Source organism: Aotus nancymaae, unplaced genomic scaffold, assembly GCF_030222135.1.
Source record: "Aotus nancymaae isolate 86718 unplaced genomic scaffold, 86718_ANA_hifiasm-v0.15.2.pri h1tg000051l, whole genome shotgun sequence".
NCBI classification, from domain to species: Eukaryota; Metazoa; Chordata; class Mammalia; order Primates; family Aotidae; genus Aotus; species Aotus nancymaae.
In genome coordinates this window covers 17,276,450-17,297,851 of record NW_026988465.1, presented here as the reverse complement: position 1 = coordinate 17,297,851, position 21,402 = coordinate 17,276,450, and the positions used below count along the sequence as shown (strand labels likewise).

The 21,402-nt window shown below is 41.8% G+C and overlaps 1 protein-coding gene and 1 non-coding gene across 3 annotated transcripts in view; one reads left to right on the top strand and one right to left on the bottom strand.

Annotated features, from left to right (window-relative positions):
- CDKAL1 (CDK5 regulatory subunit associated protein 1 like 1) overlaps window positions 1–12,668 on the bottom strand; it is a 716,352-nt gene extending 703,684 nt beyond the window's left edge. Inside the window, exons 1-3 of one of the 2 annotated variants that reach the window (XM_064363032.1) lie at window positions 12,563–12,668; window positions 11,751–11,794; window positions 835–1,012 (exon numbers count right to left, since the gene is read on the bottom strand). In XM_064363032.1, coding sequence (XP_064219102.1) covers window positions 835–1,007 — 173 coding nt within the window. In that variant the 5' untranslated portion in view covers window positions 1,008–1,012; window positions 11,751–11,794; window positions 12,563–12,668. The remainder of the gene's footprint in view (window positions 1–834; window positions 1,013–11,750; window positions 11,795–12,562) is intronic. The other variant, XM_064363031.1, reaches the window with a different exon arrangement.
- Window positions 12,669–13,770: 1,102 nt separating this feature from the next.
- Window positions 13,771–13,911, top strand: LOC135269306 (U4 spliceosomal RNA). Its single transcript, XR_010337617.1, has one exon. It is a non-coding gene; the product is annotated as a U4 spliceosomal RNA (small nuclear RNA).
- Window positions 13,912–21,402: the final 7,491 nt, after the last annotated feature.

Here is a 21,402-nt window from a genome sequence, read left to right as displayed (position 1 = left end):
GCAAATATTCCAAAATCCAAGAAAAGTGATACCTGAAACACTTCTCGTCTCAAGCATTTCAGTTAAGTGACACTCAACTTGTATTTCCTATCAAAAGTTCAGGCCGGGCACATTGGCTCACTCCTGTAATCCCAGCTCTTTGGGAGGCTAAGGCAGGCAGATCACAAGGTCAAGAGATCGAGACCATCCTGGCCAAGATGGCGAAACCCCATCTCTACTAAAAATACAAAAAGTAGCTGGGCACAGTGGGGAGTGTCTGTAATCCCAGCTACTCCAGAGGCTGAGGCAGGAGAACTGCTTGAACCCGGGAGGCGGGGAGGTTTCAGTGAGCTAAGATAGTGCCACTGCACTCCAGTCTGGCAACAGAGTAAAACTCCATCTCAAAAATAAAAAAAAGTTCAAAGATTCTAATGAAGAGACATTATGTATGTCACACAGACTAGTAGTGTCAGCTTCTCCTCTGGAATGAAAATGAATATAATTTCAGCCGAGCGCAGTGGCTCACGCCTGTAATCCCAGCACTTTGGGAGGCCAAGGCAGGTAGATCACCTGAGGTCAGGAGTTCAAGACCAGCCAGGCCAACATGGTGAAACTCCATCTCTACTAAAAATACAAAAATTAGCCAGGCATGGTGGCACATGCCTGTAGTCCCAGTTACTAAGGAGGCTGAAGCAGGAGAATCGCTTCAACCCAGGAGGTATAGGTTGCAGTGAGCCGAGACTGCACCGCTGTACTCCAGCCTGTACGACAGAGCAAGATTCCATCTCAAAATAAAAAAATAAAAGGAAAAAAGAAAGAAAGAAAATGAATATAATTTCAAGGAAAAAAGTTTACCTGTCGCTTGGTGGACTGTCTTCTTCCTCTTGCAAATATTTTTGGGTATTTCGCCTTCGTGCCTTCGGGACAACATCCCTTCTTACAAAATGCCTATCTTGTGGTTTTGAATCTTCCTGAGACACGATATCTTCAATGTCCTCCAGCAGTGTATCACAGGATGCAGAAGGCATATTCTCTACCACATACAAGTTATAAATAAAACAAACTCATGAAAATCTGCTTAGCATAGCATCATTTATGAAATATTCTCACCAAATTTGAATCTAATCAAGCCTTCAGATCTAACTTCAAATTTATAGAAAATATAAGAAATAAAGAAACACAAGGATGAAGTACTATCTTGGGTAGACTGAAAAAAGAAACACAGGCTGGGCGAGGTGGCTCACGCCTGTAATCCCAATACTTTGGAAGTTCAAGGTGGATGGATCATGAGGTCAGGAGTTTGAGTCCAGCCTGGCTAACATGGAGAAACCCCGTCTCTACTAAAAATACAAAAATTAGCTGGGCGTGTTGGTGCACACCTGTAATCCTAGCTACTCAGGAGACTGAGGCAGGAGAATTGCTTGAAGCCAGGAGGCAGAGGTTGCAGTGAGCGGAGATCACAGAACTGCACTCCAGTCTGGGTGACAGAGTGAGACTCAGTCTCAAAAAAAGAAAAAAGAAACACAAGGAAACAATCAGACAAAACCCTAATGACAATGGGACATTCCAAGGTTCAACAGGAACTATTTCTTCAACAAATCAATGTCATGTAGAAAAAAGTAGGAAAGGAACTATTTCAGATTACAGCCAATGTAAAAGCCTAACAACTAAAGGCATTTTATGTTCTTGATTGTATCCTTCTTTGTCCGTCAAGCTATAAGAAATTTTGGGAATAACTAGGGAAATGTGAATATGAGCTGGATATTAGATAACACGAAGATGTTACTATAAATCACTCTAAAAGTATTGTCCTTATATTCAAAAATTTTATTTTTTAGAGATGATATTGAATATTTAAAAGTGAAATTCCATTATATTTCTAATTTACTTTAAAAGCACCTCAGAAAATATACACTGGCTGGGCACATTGGCTCATGCCTGTAATCCCAGCACTTTGGGAAGTCGAGATGGGCGCATCACTTGAGGTCAGGAGTTTGAGACCAGCCTGGCCAACATGGTGAAACCCTGTCTCTTTTAAAAACACAAAATTAACCAGGTGTGGTAGTGGACGCCTGTACTTTCAGCTATTCGGGAGGCTGAGGCAGGAGAACTGCTTGAACCCAGGAGGCGGAGGTTGCAGTGAGTCAAGAGTGCACCACTGCACTCCGGCCTGGGTGACAGAGTGAGACTCCATCTCAAAAAATAAGAAAAGAAAAATAGATTAAGACATACTAAAAAGCATTTACAACTCTTAAAACTAGAAAATAGGTAGGTTTATGTTCATTATCCTATACTACTTTTCTAAATATTCAAAATTTTTATAATTAAAAGAAGAAAATGTGGACACAGCTTGCAAGAAGATAAACACATTTTTCCCTGCCCCTCCAACAAAATACAAATAAAACTCTGGACATTATATATAAAACAAGCATAAGAAGACCCTGAAAGGTAAAGAGAAGAAGGCAGACTGGCTACGAAACTCAGGACCCAAGGAATATGATGATGAGCTCCTTGGGCTTTCTTTTGCCTCCTGTAGCTCAGGCGTGGAACTAAAGATGCCAGCAAACCAGAAATGGCAAGAGATGCTGACAATAAAACCCCCCGATAAATGCCTGCTTTCTCGTTAAAGAACCATACAAAAGGTAGCATAGGAAGACAGAAAATTTTTAGATAATAATCATTCTACTCTAGCCAAACACACACACACACACCAAAAAAACTGTAATCCCACCCCCAGGCAAGCCGCAAAGGCCAGGTAGGGAGCTTTGACTTCCACCTACAATCAAGTTCCCCAACACACTCCACGAGGGTAGAATCAGAGAAGGCCACAGAGGGATCCTGAACATTCAAACCAACCGACCGACCAGTAATGAAGTTCTGCAGTGTCAGTGGAGATCAGATTGATGAACTTAAAATAATCCCTATCAAAATCCCGCAAGATTTTCTGTAGGTATACACAAGACTGTCCTAAATTGTATACGGAAATGTAAAGAAACTAATATATTTAAAACAATTTTGAGAAGAAAAGAGTAAAGTAAGAAGAACCGGTCTACCCAATTTTAAGACTTACTAGATAGCTATAATTGAGATTGTGGTATTGACAGAGGGATAAAAACACAGGTCAACAGAACATAACAGAAAACCCAGAAACAGACCTACACAAATATTTCACAAAAGCAATTAAATGGAGGAAAGATTGCCTTTTAAACAATTTGTGCTAGAGCAATTGGACATTTCTAGGCAAAAAATGAACCCTGACCTATAAATCTTGCACCTTATACAAAAATTAATTCAAAATGGATCATAGACTTAAATGTAAAACATATGCGAGGCTCAGTGGCTCACACCTGTAATCCCAGCACTTTGGGAGGCTGAGGTGGGTGGATTGCTTGAGGTCAGGAGTTTGAGACCAGCCTGGCTAACATGGTGAAACCCCGTTTCTACTAAAAATACAAAAATTAACTGGGTGTGGTTGTACACACCTGTAATCCCAGCTACTTGGGAGGCTGAGGCAGGAGAGTCACTTGAATCCAGGAGGCAGAGGCTGCAGTGAGCCAAGACCACACCACAGCACTCCAGTCTGGGCAACAGGGTAACACTCCAACTCAAAAAAACAAAAACAAAAACATAAAATTATAAAACTTTTAGGAAAAAAAAAAATCACAGGACAAAATATTCTGGACTTAGGAATAGGTAAAAAGTTCCTTAGGTGTGACACCAAAAGCACAACCCATAAAAAGAAAAATTAATAAACTGAATGTCATTAAAATGTAAAACTTTTAAGAAAGACCCTTTTAAGAGGCTGAAAAGTCAAACTACAGAGTGGAAGAAAGTATTTGCAAACCACGTATCTGACAAAGGACTCATGTCAAAACATACACGTAAAAAGAAAATAGACAAAAGACATTTCAAGAGAATATACAGTGGGCACACAAGCACATGAAAAGAGATGCAATATTAATCACCACAGAAAAGGAAACTAAAACCACAATGAGATATCAGTATACACCTTTCAGAATGGATAAAACAGACAACAGTGAAACCACCAAACACTGGCAAGGATGCAAAGAAACTACATCATTCATACAGTCCTCGAGGGAATGAAAAATGGTACAGCCACTCCAGTAAACTGTTTGGTATTTTCTGAAACAAATCATACAACTATGATGCAACCCAGCAACTGTACTCCTCAGCAATTATCCAAGAAAAATAAAGACTTGTATTCTGACAAAAACCTGTACCTAAATGTTTACAGCAGCTTTCTTTGTCATAGCCTAAATCTGGAAACCACCTAGATGCTTTTCAAAAGGCAAATGGTTAAACAAAGTGTGGTATATTCATACCATGGAATACTATTCAGCAATAAAATGGAATGTACTATTGATACATGCATCAACCTGGATGACTCTCCAGAGAATTATGCTGAATGAAGAAAGTCAATCCCAAAAGGTTATATTCTGTGTGATCACTTTTATATAACATACTTGAAATGAGAAAATTACGGAAATGGAGAACAGAATAGTAGTTGCCAGGGATTAAAAAAAGAAGAGGGTGAGAGGAGAATGGGTATGACTATAACACTGCAACATGAGGGATCCTTGTGGTGATGGAAACGTTTTGTATACCGGCTGTTACCAATGTCAATATCCAGGTTGTGATACTGTATTGCATTGTAGTTTTTCAAGATGTTACCAATGGGAGACCTGGGTAAAGTGTACAAGGATCTCTGCCTAAGTTTTACAACTGCAGGTAAAGCTGTAATTATTTTAGAATAAAATAATTAAGAAAAATTGGGTGGGGGGAACACACTCATGTATACGTACCGATAGTCCTACTACTAATACTATATCCAGACACAAAGGAAGTCCTTTATAGCGTCATCTTATCATCACGGCAACTCTTATGATGTAGACAGTATTATCATCCTCACTTTAAAGATGAGCAAACTGAAACACTTGCCCAAAGAAGCTAAACAAAGATTCCGTGACAGATGAGTCGAAGCCCACACACTGTGTGGTACTCCACTACCTACTTAGTATGTGCATGCTGAACGACCACTGTTCCTCCTCTGAGCTGCAGTGTTAAGGATCTTACATTCTTTCAGTTGCCCTCGAAGCTTTCTGATGAGCCTTCCTTCTCATTTGCTGGATTCCCATCCTTCCATTCACATCATCCAATTCACAGAGCAGCTGCCAGCCAGGCTCCTTTACTGTGTAATGTATTCATTACAACTATGACAAATTATGCACTGGGAATCCGGAAAACTTATGTTCAAATCTCAGCTAGCTTTATATTGTCAGTAAGAACAAAAAATGAGAAATAAACCAAATATCAATCAATGAGGGACTGGTTGGATTACAGTTAACATACATATCACGTAGTCATGGTGAGACTGTCAATCACAGACTTCCCTTTCCCTAGACACCAGAATGGGGCACATGACCCAAGCTTGCCAGGGTAACCCAACCTCCTGGCCACAAGGACCAGCTCAGGGTCTGTCACGAGAAGCCTAGCCAGTAAGAGTCACTGTGAGGATTCTGCCTATGCTAGTGCTAACAGAAGATAGTTGCTCTTGTCACTGAAGTGGCTAAGTTAGGAGGATGTCAATTTGAGGACACCAGAGCCATCTTGCCCGCCACAGGGAGGAAGTCTACTTAAAGGATGAAGCCTAACGAGAGCTAGAAAGATAAAGAAACATACTGACATTATTTGAGCATCTGAATCCAACAAATGCCTGAAGCCAGAGGCAGCCCTGCTCTGCCCAGTCATGAGAGCCTGTGGCTTGAATCAGTTTGAGGTGGATATTCTGTTGTTGCAAAAAAGAGCCCTGGCCAACTCAGCCATCTAGGTAGAGTGAAATGAGCCAGGTTAGTCTTTCCCAAATTGGTTCTAATTATTATCTATCTGGAAAAAAAAAAGTTTCTGTAGTAAAATACATTTAGAAAATTCTGCCTCCTTACTGATTTGCAGTGTGCATTATTAAAAACGGAAGAACTGTAGAAGAAACCTGACCAGTTTCCAGGACGCTACACTCTCCTAGTCCAGTCTCTTCTGCTCATCTCTCCAACTTCTCGCCATCAGAATGCCCCCGTGGCTCTGTTACAGGAACTCTTCTCCAGTTTCAGGCACTCCCTAGGTGACCTCATCCAGTCCCATGGCCTTGAAATATCAACTACAAATGTGCTTATATAACCAGCCCCATTCTTCCCTCAAACTTCAGACTCAGACACCAACTGCCTATCCCATGCCACTGCTTGACAGTCTAATAATTACTTCAAACTGAAAAAGTCAAAACGGAATTCCTCATCTCCCTACCTCACCAGATCCTCTCACAACTTCTCCCATTTCCTTTAAAGGCAGTCCCAACCCTCTACCTGCTCAGGCCAAAAATCCTGCACGCCCCTTCTTTCCTTCTCCCTAAATCCAAACAATCAACAACATCCTATTGGCTGTACCTTCAAAATACATTCAGAATCTATTTGTGACCATACCCACTGTTACACTCTTGGTCCAAACCAACATCAACTCTTGCCTGGATTATTGCAATCCCTAGTATCCTTGCTTCTATCCTTGATTCTCCAAGAACATTTTCAACACAGAAGTCAGGGATCCCTTTAAAACCTAAGTTCATCTCAAGCTTCTCAATCAAGCCCTTCTAATGGTATTCGGTATCAGAGTAAAAAGCCAAAATCACTACAAGGCTCTGCAGTGACACATATAATCAGCTTCCTGCTGCATCTCTGTCCCCTCTTGCTACCACTCTCCCCTCGGTCATGCAGGCTTTTTTGTTATTTCATAACCACTAGATATGCAATCATTTCACAGTCTTATTCTCGCCTGGAACGCTCTTGCTCCAGACACGTGAACAGCTCACTCGCTCAAGCCCTTAAGGACTTCGCTCAAGAGTAACAAGAGAGGACTTTCCAAGCAACACCCCCACCTCACCACACACCCTCTTCCTATCCCCCTTTCCTGCCTTTTTTTAAACTGCAGCACTTAATCATCTGCTTCCAACATTTTAATGATTTTTTTTAACTGTTTATCTTACTAGAATGCATACTCTATGAGGGTAAAGGTTTTTGTGTGAAGTGTTCACTGTTTGATCCCAAACACTTAAAACTATGTCTAGCGCACTGCAGGTTCTCAGTACTTTTACTGTAGACTATACAGTCGGGCAATATATGGACATAGATATTCTGAGTATGCCAAATTAGTTTCTGACTCAGGAGCCTTCATACTTGCTATTCCTCTGCAGAGCATCAGTTTTCAGAGAAGTATGTCTTCCTGTCCACTTCTTCACTCAAACAACACCTCCTCAGGGAGGCCTTTCCTACACCCTCGTCTAAAATAACCATGCTGCCCAAGCATCCCACATGTTCACTGCTTCTAACTCTGCTTTTGTTTCATGCTTCTTCATCGCACTTACCTACCTGACAACCACAGACGTATCTTTCTCATTAAAATGTAAACTTCTTTTTTATTTTTTGAGACAGAGTTTTGGTCTTGTTGCCCAGGCTGGAGTGCAATGGCACAAGCTTGGCTCACCGCAACCTCTACCTCCCAGGTTCAAGCGATTCTCCCGCCTCAGTCTCCCAAGTAGCTGAGCTGGGATTACAGGCATGCACCACCATGCTCAGCTAATTCTGTATTTTTAATAGAGACAAGGTTTCTCCATGTTGATCAGACTGGTGTCAAACTCCCAACTTTAGGTGATCCACCCGCCTAAACCTCCCAAAGTGCTGGATTACACAAGTGAGCCACCATGCCCAGCCCACAATGTAAGCTTCCTAAGCACAAAAACATCATCTCTTTTTCAGTACTGTCTTTACAACACCTCCAACGATGCCTAACACATTGCAGGCACACAATAGTTACTGATTAAATGAATGACTACAATGCTTAAGTTGAATTCACCTAGTCTTTCTATGCCATAGGAGGAAACTTTAAGTGGGAAGTTGAAGTAAACGCCCAACCCCTGGGATTTCTTCCATCACCACTATTCTATGAAATAATTAAATGGGAAAGGCTAGGACCAGGTAGTGCCTTTGGAATGCCAAAGTAACTACTGACAGATTATAATTAAATAACATTAATTAAAAGCTGTATTTTTTCATTACACAATTTTGCTATCCAATACACAAGTGTGTATGGATCTACTGAACATCCCATATCATTAGAGAAGTAGAAGTTGCTAATCATTTTTTTTTTTTTTGGAGACGAAGTCTTGCTGTGTCGCCAGGCTGGAGTACTGTGGCATGATCTCAGCTAACTGCAACCTCCACCTCCCAGTTCAAGCGATTCTCCTGCCTCAGTCTCCCAAGTAGTTAAGATTATAGACATGCACCACCACACCTGGCTAATTTTGTGTATTTTTAATAGAGGTAGGGTTTCACCATGTTGGCCAGGAAGGTCTCAATCTCTTGACCTCGTGATCCACCCACCTCAGCCTACCAAAGTGTTGGGATTACAGGTGTGAGCCACTGTGCCCAGCCTAAGTTTCTTATTTTACAGAACTGGAGTTCATTGAAGCAAACAGATTTGTACACTGATAGAGCTAGAAGTTAGAACCTAGACCTTCTCTCACTACCATTCTCTTCGCACTATGGCTTTGCCTCACTGGCAAAGTACTAACAATGCAAGAATCTAATGTGACACTAAGAAGTAACCACATTCCAGAAAGCAATGGGCAAAGGAAAAACAGGCAATTCACTTAAGAAATATAAATAGCCAAAAATGAGAAAAGAATGCTCAACCACACTAACAAGTATTAAAACAATAAGTTATTTTTCAGCTGCCTCAGTGATAAAAAGCTGACAAAAACTCTGTCAGCTGAATGCATAGTAAAACTGGTACACCCCTTCTAGAGGGCAACCTGACAATATATACCAAGCATATGCATATCCTTCTAGCCAGAAATTTCATGGGGAGATATTCACTCAAAAAAGATAAATATAATGCTGCATATCAGCATTATTTATCATGCAGCATAAATCTGGCTGCATATCACAAGTACCTAAATAATCTCACTCATCACTATTAATAGGCTAAAGGTTATACTTTGAACAAACTGATAGAGGGAATTGTTTAGCCTTCAGAAATTTTTAATTAATTCATATGGAAATGAAAGTTTGAGAATAAAAGAAAAGCAGGGTAATAGCTAAATGGAGCAAAAAGATCACTAACAATTTTTTGGACCGGTACAGTGGCTTAGGACTGTAATCCCAGCACTTTGGGAGGCTGAGATGGGTGGATCACCTGAGGTCAGTTCAAGACCAGCCTGATGAAAATGGAGAAACCATGTCTCTACTAAAACTACAGGCCGGGTGTGATGGTTCACGCCTGTAATCCCAGCACTTTGGGAGGCCAAGGCAGGCGGATCACAAGGTCAAGAGATCAAGACCATGGTGAAACCCTGTCTCTACTAAAAAATACAAAAATTAGCTGGGCGTGGTGGCGCACACCTGTAGTCCCAGCTACTGGGGAGGCTGAGGCAGGAGAATTGCTTGAACCTGGGAGGCGGAGGTTGCAGTGAGCTGAGATCACACCACTGCACTCCAGCCTGGCGCCTGGCAACACAGCGAGACTCTGTCTCAAAAAAAAAAAAAATACAAAAATTGGACAGGCGTGGTGGCGCATGCTTGTAATCCCAGCTACTAGGGAGGCTGAGGCAGGAGAATCATTTGAACCCGAGAGGTAGAGGTTGCGGTGAGCCAAGATCGCGCCATTGGACTCCAGCCTGGGCAACAAGAGTGACACTCAGTCACACACACACACAAAAAAATTCCCAAAGGTAGAGGAAATCAAATTTAATAAAGAGAATAAAAATAGAGTCAGTGAAATGGGAAATACTGAAAATGACAGAAGGAGGATGCAATATCCTAGAGCAGTGGTTAGTTATATAGGTGAGTTATCAGGGAGGCTTTTATCATAGCAAATCTCCAGATTCCATTCTGAATTAGAATCTCCAAGAGAACTGAAGCACAGGAACACAGAAACTGTCCAGGTAATTCCACTATACATCCCTGATTAACAACCACTATTCTATAGTAATGGTTCTCAGTCTTGAGCACTCATTCCATTCACCTGAAGAGCTTTTGAAAATTCCCAACCAAGCCCCAACCTAGCCAATGAATCTCTGGGAATGGAGCCTGGGCATCAGTATCTTTTTAAAACTTTCCAGTAATTCTCATGTGTACAGCCACAGTTGCAAAGCAATGTCCAGAGGTTTTCACAGTGTAATTTCCACATCAGTTGGAGTAGCATCACAGGGAACTTGTTAGAAATGAACATTTTTTTCTTTCTTAATTTTTTTGTAGAAACAAGGTCTCCTTTTGTTGTCCAGGCTGGTCACAAACTCTAGGCCTCAACTGATCCTCCCATCTTGGCCTCCCAAAGTACTGGAATTACAGAGATGAACCACCATGCCCGGCCAGAAATGAAAACTCTTGAACCCCACTCCAGAAGTACTGAATCAGATATTTTGGGTAAAACCTAGCAATACTTAACAGGCACTTTAGGTAATTTTGATCTGTGTTAAAGTTTGATAATCACTGTCCCAGAATTATTCTTTCATAAAAACCACCTAAAATGCATGTCAAATATACATAACCTAGTCAATTCATTTTCAACCAGGATGCCAAGACAATTCAACAGGGAAAGAATAGGTTTTTTTTCAACAAATGATGCTGGGACAACTGGATAGCAACATGCAAAAAATAAAGCTGGAGCCCTATTTCATGTCATATACAAAAATTAACTCAAATGGATCATAGACCTAAATTTAGGAGCTAACCTTATGAAACTCTTAGAAAAAAACATAAGCACAAATCTTTATGATGTTACAGTGGGCCCTCCTTTCTTAGCTAAGAAACAAAAAGCACAAGCAACAAAAGAAAAAACAAATTAGATGAAGAAGATATAGAAATGGGCCAGGTACAGTGGTTCATGCCAATAATCCCAACACTGGGAAGTCAAGGAGGGAGGATCACTTGAGGCCAGGAGTTCAAAGCCAGAGCCTGAACAACACAGTGAGACCCTATCTGTACCAAAAAAAAAAAGAAAAGAAAAATTAGCCGGGCATGGTGGCATGCACCTGTAGTCCCAGCTACTTGGGAGCCTGAAGTGGGATCACTTGAGACCAGATGGTCAAGGCTGCAGTGAGCCACGATCGAGCCACTGCAATCCATCCTGGGTGACACAGGGAAACCCCGTCTCAAAAACATACACATACACAAATGACTGATAAGCACATGAAAAGATGTCAACATCAGTAGCCATCAGGGAAACTGAAATCAAAACTACAATAATATATTATTTCATATCCATTAGGATGGCTAGAATCAAGAAAATAAATAAATGTTGACAGGCATGTGGATTACATCACCCAGAGGGAAAGAAAAAGAGAACAGAGGTATTAGAAGGTACAGGACCAAGACTTGAGCAACTCCAAATTTAACTGACAGACAGAGGAAAATAGCTTATAATAGATTCCAAGAAGCAGCCACCAGAAAAGGAAAAAAATCCATGCGCCACAGAAGGCAAAGAAAGAGGGCATGTCAAACAAGTGGACATGATCAATGCTGCTGAAGGAAAATGAAAGATTAAGTAAAATAAATGAAAATATCTCTTTGATTTAGTGGTATGTAAAGCACAGTGTTTCCATAACATGACAGTGGCAAATAGCTAAGAAATCAGGCTACCTCTCTGCATTTTCTAATATGCAGAAATATACACACCACTCAAACATAAAAGGTTTTAAGATAAATTAGTACCTTAATTATCTGCAATTAGTCTAAACGCCTCTTGAAAGATGAGTCTGGAAAATAAAAGTTGATTAAGAAAAGCAAGCACCCAAGAAGTTCACAAAACCACTATAAGGACTCTACCTAAAAGTAATCAGACTCCATAAAAGACTGCTTTATACAGCAAGATCTACGATGCTCCATACTACCTCTAACTTCTTACTGATTACAACAGGTATGCTGACATCTGCCATGACTGTGAACCAGTGTCTGGACTTAGTAATAAATACTATATCCAGCACTACAACACGTCTGCATAGCGCGAGGAACCAACTACTACAGAACAGGAATAAGTCAATAAGGTAAGTAGACGTCCAGACCACGTTCCATCCGAAAGATAAGTGTCCCGAGATTCACAAAAAGGTTTTATGAGTAAAGAAGAACGAAAAGTGAAAAAGCAACACACCTGCTTTTCTCAATAACTTCTGCTTAAATTCTTAAGATACTGCTCTGGGAAAGCTATGTAACTGCGAAAGCCCTGTAACATCTACAAATTCACTAAGGTATAAAGTGGGAGAACAAATGAAGTTAATCTGACAATAAAAAACGAGATGCCTAAAATACTCCTAACAGGCGAGCAGCACCTGAGGCCGAAGACCCAACTCGCTCCTGGAAGCCCCATCTGCCTCCCAATTCCCCCATCCCAGCTGGCAAATTCCCTTTTAACTACGAAACAAATGAGCAAACAGCCCGAGAAAGACTGAAACCGGAGAAACAAGGCTTGGCCATAAAAGGAGCTCTGGCCACACTCTGCCCTACAAGGACCCATCCGCCACCCTTACCCAGATGCCGGGAGGTAAAAACCAGTCCAAAGTGAGAGAATCAAGCCGCCGCCACTCTCCGGAAGCTACACAGACTTTAGATGGAGAGCGCCATGACACATACGGCCCGCCACGTTTATTTACGCATGCTCAGCGACGGTAGCCCGAAGAGGTCAAATTACATCATTGCTGAAAGTGCTAGTTCTGGTTTAACTTAGTTTAGGGATGTTTACGCTTGAAGTGCCTTTGATTCCAAAAACTAAAGTAACAACCCCAAGTCCTCGGGTTCCTAGAAACGCTTAAGAGCCAATTTTTCCACAGCTCTTATCTGTCAGACACTGTGTTAAGTACTTTGCATAAACATTATTTCACTATTTATTTATTATTACTATTCCCAGTTTACAAAAGAGGACACTGGAAGTTTAAGGACTTGCCCTAAGTCACATTACTAGTCGTGCTGTCCGCTGGGCTGTATCTGACGCTGTCTGATTCCGAAAGAACTTGCTCTTCTCACTGCATTGTACTAGCCTCCTCAATCATTTGTGAAAAGAGGTCTCTTCTTTAATATTAAAAAACAGGAGGGAAAGGATAAAGGTCAGCTGGGGTAGATTTCGCTGACTATACACCTTTTAGCACCACCCAGGTTTTTTTGGTTTTTTTGTTTTGGAAAGCTTAGATGGCAGTTTAGCAGACACCTATTGAGGAAAAAAAACTTTGATGGAGTATACTGATTGTCACCCGCTTGCTTTACATATGTTATCTCACTTTATTATTCATTACCCAAGACACTGTATTTGACCATGTGTTTACCAGAGGATATATTTACTTTAAAAAGTAAAGGCAATAGGATGCAATAGGCTATGAACAAGGGGCAGAAATCATGAGTTTCACGCCTGACTTGGGTTTCACAGTGATTTGGGGCAATTACCTTGTTTTGCAGATGGCTTTCCTAGTACAGTTTCTTCTAATTAAAATGCCACCCATCCACTCAAGAGGCTGATATGGGAGGCTCGCTTGAGCTCAGAAGTTTGAAAACAGCCTGGGGAACATAGTGAGACCCTGTCTCTAAAAAAACAAACAAAAGCCACCCTTTTCTCTGTGTATCCATATCCATAAAATAATCTAAACTGTGCCCTGGGATCCCCCGCTGCCTTTACCCATCTGAATTAAAATTGTGTATTTATGTTGCCCTATCTTTTTTTTTTTTTTTTTTTAAGATATGGTCTTCTAGCTTTGCTCAGTGGCAGTATCATAGCCCATGAGGTTTATCCAAGGCGCGATTATTGCTAATTGAAAACTTTTCCCAATACCCCTCCATGACGACTTGAAATATAGTCGGCATTGGTAATTTTTGACAGTCTTTATGGAGACTGAATTATAAAAAGAAAAAAGAGGCCGGGTGCGGTGGCTCAAGCCTGTAATCCCAGCACTTTGGGAGGTCGAGGCGGGTGGATCACGAGGTCAAGAGATCGAGACCATCCTGGTCAACATGGTGAAACTCCGTCTCTACTAAAAATACAAAAAATTAGCTGAGCATGGTGGTGCGTGCCTGTAATCCCAGCTACTCAGGAGGCTGAGGCAGGAGAATTGCCTGAACCCAGGAGGCAGAGGTTGCGGTGAGCCGAGATCGCGCCATTGCACTCCAGCCTGGGTAACAAGAGCGAAACTCCGTCTCAAAAAAAAAAAAAAAAAGAAAAGAAAAGAAAAAAAGAGATACGGTCTTCTATTACCCAGGCTGGAGTGCAGTGGCATGATCACAGTTCACTGCAACCTCTGCCTTCTGGGCTCAAGCAGTTCTCATGCCCCTTAGCCTCCCAAGTAGCTGGCACTACAGGTATGCACCACCACACCCATCTAATTCCATCTCTTTCACTAGACCAAAAGTAGGCCCTGGGTTATCTTCCTGGTTGTAATTGCACTACCTAGCACATATCCTTGTGCCTATGTTTATAGCTTCTAAATAAACATATGTTGGATGAAGAATGATTGAAAGACTCCATCCCTTTTCCCCCAAGATCTAGTTGAGTTCAGTAAAGGAAATTTTACTGAGTATGCACCCCATGACCACAAGCACTGTAATAGATGCTAGAGCTAAAAAGAAAGACAAAAAGTACTCCCTATTGCAATTGCAGGCTAGTTTGAGGAAATTCATTTCAGTAGAGAATAGCAACCACTACGAAAGATGAATGCACAGGAACACAAAAGTGAAGTAAGAGAAATGGATGAAGGCATTCCAGGCTGGAGAGTTAGCCAGAGCAAATGCAAGGAGGCCTGAAATGATGAATTATTCCAGAGTGTAAAAGTGGAGAGAGCGAAGCTGGTGATGGAAGAAGTCTGCCAGAGAAGGGGAAGCACAGGGACTAGATCAAGGTGACCCTCATGTGCTCAAAGACGTTAGACTTAATCCTGGATGTACGTAGTAGGCAGCATGAATGTATCCAAGCAGATTATTCTCTCCGGACAATGGTTTTGAGGACCATATTTCAGACATGAAGAAATAGTAAAAGCCTAAATTGAGTTGCTGGCTGTGAGGAATGGGAAGGAAGGACAGATTCAAACAGAAATTGAGGAGGTAACATCAGCAAGACTTGGTGATTGATAAGTGTGAGAAGAGAGGAAGAAAGGATGTTTCCAAGGTTTGGCTACAGCAACTAAGCAAATGGGTGAAACCTCTCTAAGCACCTTTAGTCTAAATCATTTGAAGTCACTGACCCTACCTCTAGGAATTTATCTTATAGAAATACACATAATGACCTGTGTTCCAGAGTCTTTTTTGAAGCATTCCTTATAATAGCAAAAGGAATATAATAGCAACAGCTCTTCAATAGAGGATTGGTTAAATATATTTATAGCAACTGTACAGCTTTTGAAACACAGCCAGGTGAGGCCCAGTGCAGTGGCTCACGCCCATAATCCCAACACTTTGGGAGGCCAAGGCAGATGGATCACCTGAGGTCAGGAGTTTGAGATCACCCTGACCAACATGGTGAAACCCCGTCTCTATTAAAAATACAGAATTAGCTGGGTGAGGTGGCTCATGCCTGTAATCCCAGCTACTCGGGAGGCTGAGGCAGGAGAATTGCTTGAACCCAGGAGGTGGAGGTGGCAGTGAGCTGAGATTCACCATTGCACTCCAGCCTGGGCAACAAAAGTGAAACTCTGTCTCAAATATAGATACATATATATTTATGCTTTGCCTCTTAAATTTAAGCTTCATAAACATACACCACCCTACCTTGTTATTGCTTTTTCAGCCAACAATATAACAATAAATGCTTTATAAATATTTGGTAGTAAACAAACCAATTGGTGTACACCAAGAACATTAAAAATACAAGTGAATCTATAAAATAATAATAAAGCTAAGATTTTTTTCAAGCACTTATAAATGTGTGCCAATAACCACAAATAGCCCTGTAAGGAACCCTATAAATGAGGAGGACTATTATTATCTTGTTATCTTTTTTAACAGAGAAGAAACCTGAAGCTTACACAGTCTGACTTCAGTTGTTTTAACAACTCTATATGAATATTTCAGAAGAAAGCAACAATAATGCAAAATTTCAAATAGATGAAAAACATTGGCGAGAAAAAAGGGATCAAGGAAAAGTGGAATAAAATCTGTTCACTTTCAGAGTGATTGATTCAATATTTTATGCAGGCCTTCACAGTAAAAATTGAAGATATGGACAACAAAGAAGTTAGACAATTCTTACCCTCTCTCTCAGTGACTAACCAAGAAATCAAGAATAAAATATGAAAATTATAAAAATCTGGGGCCAGGCACGGTGACTCATGCCGGCAATCCCAGCACTTTGGGAGGAGGAGGCTGGCGGATCAGTTGAGCCCAGGAGTTTGAGACCAGCCTGGGCAACATGGCAAGACCCTATCTCTACAAAACAATAAAAAAAATTAGCCAGACATGGCGGTTCCAGCTACTTGGGAGGCTGAGGTGGGAGAATCACTTGCGCTCAGGAGGTCGAGGTTGCAGTGAGCCAAAATCGCACCACTGCACTGCAGCCCACGCAACAGAATGAGATCATCTCTCAAAAATAAATAAATATAAAAAATTGGGAACTTTTTAAAACTATTATCTTTTTGGAGACAGGGTCTCACTGTGTCACCCATGGGAGAACAGTGGCACCGTCAGAGCTCACTGGAACCTTGAACTCCTGGGCTCAAACAGTCCTCCCGCCTCTGACTCCCAAGTAGCTGGGACTACAGGTGCACGCCACCACACTTGACTAATTTTCAAAATTTTTTTTGTAGCAACAGTGTCTCACTGTGATGCCCAGACTGCTCTTGAATTCCTGGCCTCAAGCAATCCTCTACCTCAGCCTCCCAAAATGCTGCGATTACAAGCATGAGCCACCAGGCCTGCTGGAACACATGTTTTAGATTTAGTTTATGATCTGAGCAAGTAGCCATTATATTTATATATCTGTACAAATCAATATCCTTTTTCATGAGAAACTATTCATGTGCTTAATTCACTCTTGAAAAATGATAAACAATTTACATTGTTTCTATGTAGAACATTAGGTAAATTTAGTAGAATGAGAGTTAAAACAGACTTATATGTATAAGCCATTTATATATAACCAAAGTGAAAAATATGAGTATTAAGTGCTCTTAATTTTTTTTATAGGTGCACACCACCTCACCCGGCCCATTTTGGTATTTTTAGTAGAGATGGGATTTTGCCACATTGACCAGGCTGGTCTCAAACTCCTGACCTCAGGTGACCCGCCCTCCTCAGCCTCCCAAAGTGCTGGGATTACAGGACTGAGCCACGTGCCTGGCCAACTAGACAGTTTTTTAGGAAGATTTTTCAGGTGTTGGATGAACCCAAGAAGAAAGATGGTAACAGCAGAAGAATGGTGGGGGCGGGGGGGTGGGGAAGAGAAATACTAGATCTTTGTGAAAGGAAAAATTGCCCAAAATGGATGGATGCTTCGATGTAGAGAATAAAAGGGAAGAACGCTGATGTTCTTAAATAAACTGTTAAAAAGATCATACAGGAACATGATGTGAAATAAATTAACCTCCTATTGTCTTTGAACAAATGCTGAATTGTCTCTGCACAATTCAACCACTAGGGGTCAGAGTGCTATACTTCTATCAACCTTTTCTTTTCTTTTTCTTTGAAGAGTCTTGCTCTATCACCCAGATTGGAGTGCAGTGGTACAATCTCAGCTCACTGCAACCTCTGCCTTTCAGGTTCAAGCGACTCTCCTGCCTCAGCCTATCGAGCAGCTGGGATTACAGACGCCCACCACCACACCCGGATATATATATATATATGTATTTTTAGTAGAGACACGGTTTCCCCACATTGGCCAGGCTGATCTCAAACTCCTGATCTCAGGTGATCCTCTGCCCTCCGCCTCCCAAAGTCCTGGGATTACAGGCGTGAGCCACCGCACCAGCCCATTTTTGTGTTTTTAGTAGATGGGGGTTTCACTACGTTGGCCAGGCTGGTCTCCAACTGCTGACCTCATGTGATTTGCCCGCCTCTGCCTCCCACTCATGTGATTTGCCCGCCTCTGCCTCCCAAAGTGCTGGAATTACAGGCCTGAGCCACATGCCTGGCCAACTAAACAGTTTTTTAGGAAGATTTTTCAGGTGTTGGATGAACCCAAGAAGGAAGATGTTAACAGCAGTGGAAGAGAGGCGAGGAGAGAAATACTAGATCTATGTGAAAGGAAAAATTGCCCCAAATGGATGGATGCTTCAATGTAGAGAATAAAAGGAGAGAACGATGATGTTCTTAAATAAACTGATAAAAAGATCATGTAGGAACATGATGTGAAATAAAGTCCTATTGTCTTTGGACAAATGCTGAATTTTCTCTGCATAATTTAACCACTAGGGGTCAGAGTGCTATAATTCTACTATCTTTTTAAAATTATTTTCTTTGAGTGGTGTCTTGCTCTGTCACCAAGGCTGGAGTGCAGTGGTGCAATCTCGGCTCACTGCAACTTCTGCCTCCCAGGTTCAAGCAATTCTCCCGCCTCAGCCTCCTGAGTAGCTGGGATTACAGCGCCCGCCACCACACCCAGTAATTTTTTTTTTTTTTTTTTTTTTTTTTTTGTATTTTTAGTAGGGACACAGTTTCCCCACATTAGCCTGGCTGATCTCGAACTCCTGACTTCAGGTGATCCTCCCAAAGTGCTGGGATTACAGACCTGAGCCACATGTCTGGCAAACTAAATAGTTTTTTGGAAGATTTTTCAGGTGTTGGATGAAACGAAGAAGAAAGACGGTAACAGCAGGTTCGGAATGGCGGTGTGGGGGTGGGGGTGGGGGAGGATAGAAAAAATACTAGAGCTATATGAAAGGAAAAATCACCCCAAATGTATGGATGCTTCAATGTAGAGAATAAAAGGGAAGAACACTGATGTTCTTAAATAAAGTGATAAAAAGATCACGTAGGAACATGATGTGGAATAAATTAACCTCCTGTTGTCTCTGGACAGTGCTGAACTTTTCTCTGCATAATTTAACCACTAGGGGTCAGAGTGCTATACTTCTACTAACAAGCTTTTTTTTTTTTTTTTTTTTTTTTTTTGAGACAAGGTCTGGCTCTGTCACCCGGACTGGAGTGCAGTGGTGCTGTCACGGCTCACTGCAGCCTCGACCTCCCTAGCTCAAGCGATCTGGCCACCTCGACCTGTTCAGTAGCTGGGACTATAGGTGTGCACACCACCACTCTCAGCTAATGTTTTAAGTTTTTTGTAGAGACAAGGTCTCGATGTTACCCAGGCTGGTCTGGTACTCCTAGCTCAAGTGATCCTCCCGCCTCAGCCTCCCAAAGTGCTGGGATTACAGGCTTGAACGACGTCTCTCAACCTTGCTACCATCTATTCTATTCTGTCAACTTATACAGATAAGTTTGGTTCAATTATTATTATTATTATGAGACCGAGTCTCACTCTGTCACCCAGGCTGGAGTGCAGTGGCGTGATCTCAGCTCACTGCAGCCTCTCCCTCCCGGATTCAAGCTATTCTCCTGCCTCAATCTCCCAAGTAGCTGGGATTACAGCCACCAAGCCCAGCTAATTTTTGTACTTTTAGTAGAGACAGGATTTCACCATGTTGACCACGCTGGTCTGGAACTCCTGATGGAGTGATCTGCCCGCCTTGGACTCCCAAAGTTCTGGAATTACAGGTATGAGCCGCCGTGCCCTGCCACGTTTTGTTCAATTCTGTAATTAATTTTAGCTGTTCATTCTCCCACTCTCAGTACGTGTTTTGGGGGTTGTACAAGTGTCCTGTAGCCCAGGTCAAAGCAATGAGAACATCACAAAACATGTAACCAACACCCGGCCAGTGTGAACTTGGGGCTGTCGGTGACTGTGAAATTCTGAGGCTGAAGCTTCCAGGACTATCATATGGAGAACACCTGCCCGAAGCTCTTTCAGAGGAAAGCAGAGTTGAGAGATGAAGGGAGAAATCAGTAAGCTCCGAGGACAATTGTAAGGCCCTACACCCAGCACGCCTGGAGCTAGCTTTCTCTGTGTGGTGTCCAGTTATGTTAACAAGTAAATCCTTCTCTTCTTTTCTTAAACTAATTTGAGTGGATTTCTATGACTTGCAACCAGAAGAGGCCCGGCTAAACTTCTTGCTGTTACATATTCTCTTAATGATTAAAAAAATGATAATTTGCATCTGTTGTCTAACTCCCTGATTGCTTATAATTATCTGTGGGTGGGAGACATGTGATGTTTTCTCTGTCTTTCAGTAAAATGTGACTCATACATTGCAAACTTACTGAGTTATATAATAATGTATTTATTGAGTATATACAATATACCAAGTACTGTTCTAAATGCTCAAGAAATAGAACAGACAAGATCACTCTCCTTTTAAGAGTTTATATGCTAATAGGTATAGACAAAACACAAGAAATATTATATGAAGATTGTATTGTGCATTCAAAAGTGATAAAGATGGCCACAAAATTACTGCAGATTACGAAAAATCAGAAGCAGGGCTTGCAATTTTTTTTTTTAATCCTGAGACAGTCTCACACTGTCACCCAGGCTGGAGTGCAATTGCATGATCTCAGCTTACTGCAACCTCAGCCTCCCAGGTTCAAGCAGTTCTGCCTCAGACTCCCAAGTAGCTGGGATTACAGGCACCTGCCACTATGCCTGGCTTTTTTTTTTTTTTTTTGTATTTTTAGTAGAGATGGGGTTTCACTATGTGGGCCAGGCTGGTCTCGAACTCCTGACCTCATCATCCACCTGTCTCGGCCTCCCAAAGTGCTGGGATTACAGGCGTGAGGCACTGCACTTGGCCAGGGCTTGCAGTTTTTAAAGATGGTGGTCAGAGTAGGCTTATTGAGAAAAGACCTTTAAGTAGAGACTAGAAAAATATGATGGGGTGAGCCAAAGAATGTGTAGGGGAAGAATGTTCGAGGAAAAGGGGCCAGCTAGTGGAAAAGCCAACAGGTAGGAGCATACCTGACCTGTCTGAGAAACAGCAGGTTTCATGACCAGCCTGGGCAACACAGCAAGACCCCACCTCTACAAACAATTTAAAAAAATAGCTGGGCATGGTGGTATGTGCCTGTATTCCTAGCTACTCAGGAGCCTGAGGCAGATGGATCCCTTGAGCTTGGGAGGTTAAGACTGCAGTGAGCTATGATTGCACCACTGCCCTCCAGCCTGGGTGACAGAGCAAGACCCTGTCTCTAAAATTGTAGATCTGAGTGGTTTGAATTAAGTGAGTGAGTGACTATTAAGAGAGGAGGTCAGGCTTACGCCTGAATCCCAGCACTTTGGGAGGCCGAGAGTTTGAGATCAGCCTGACCAACATACTGAAACCTAGTCTCCAGTAAAAATACAAAAGATTAG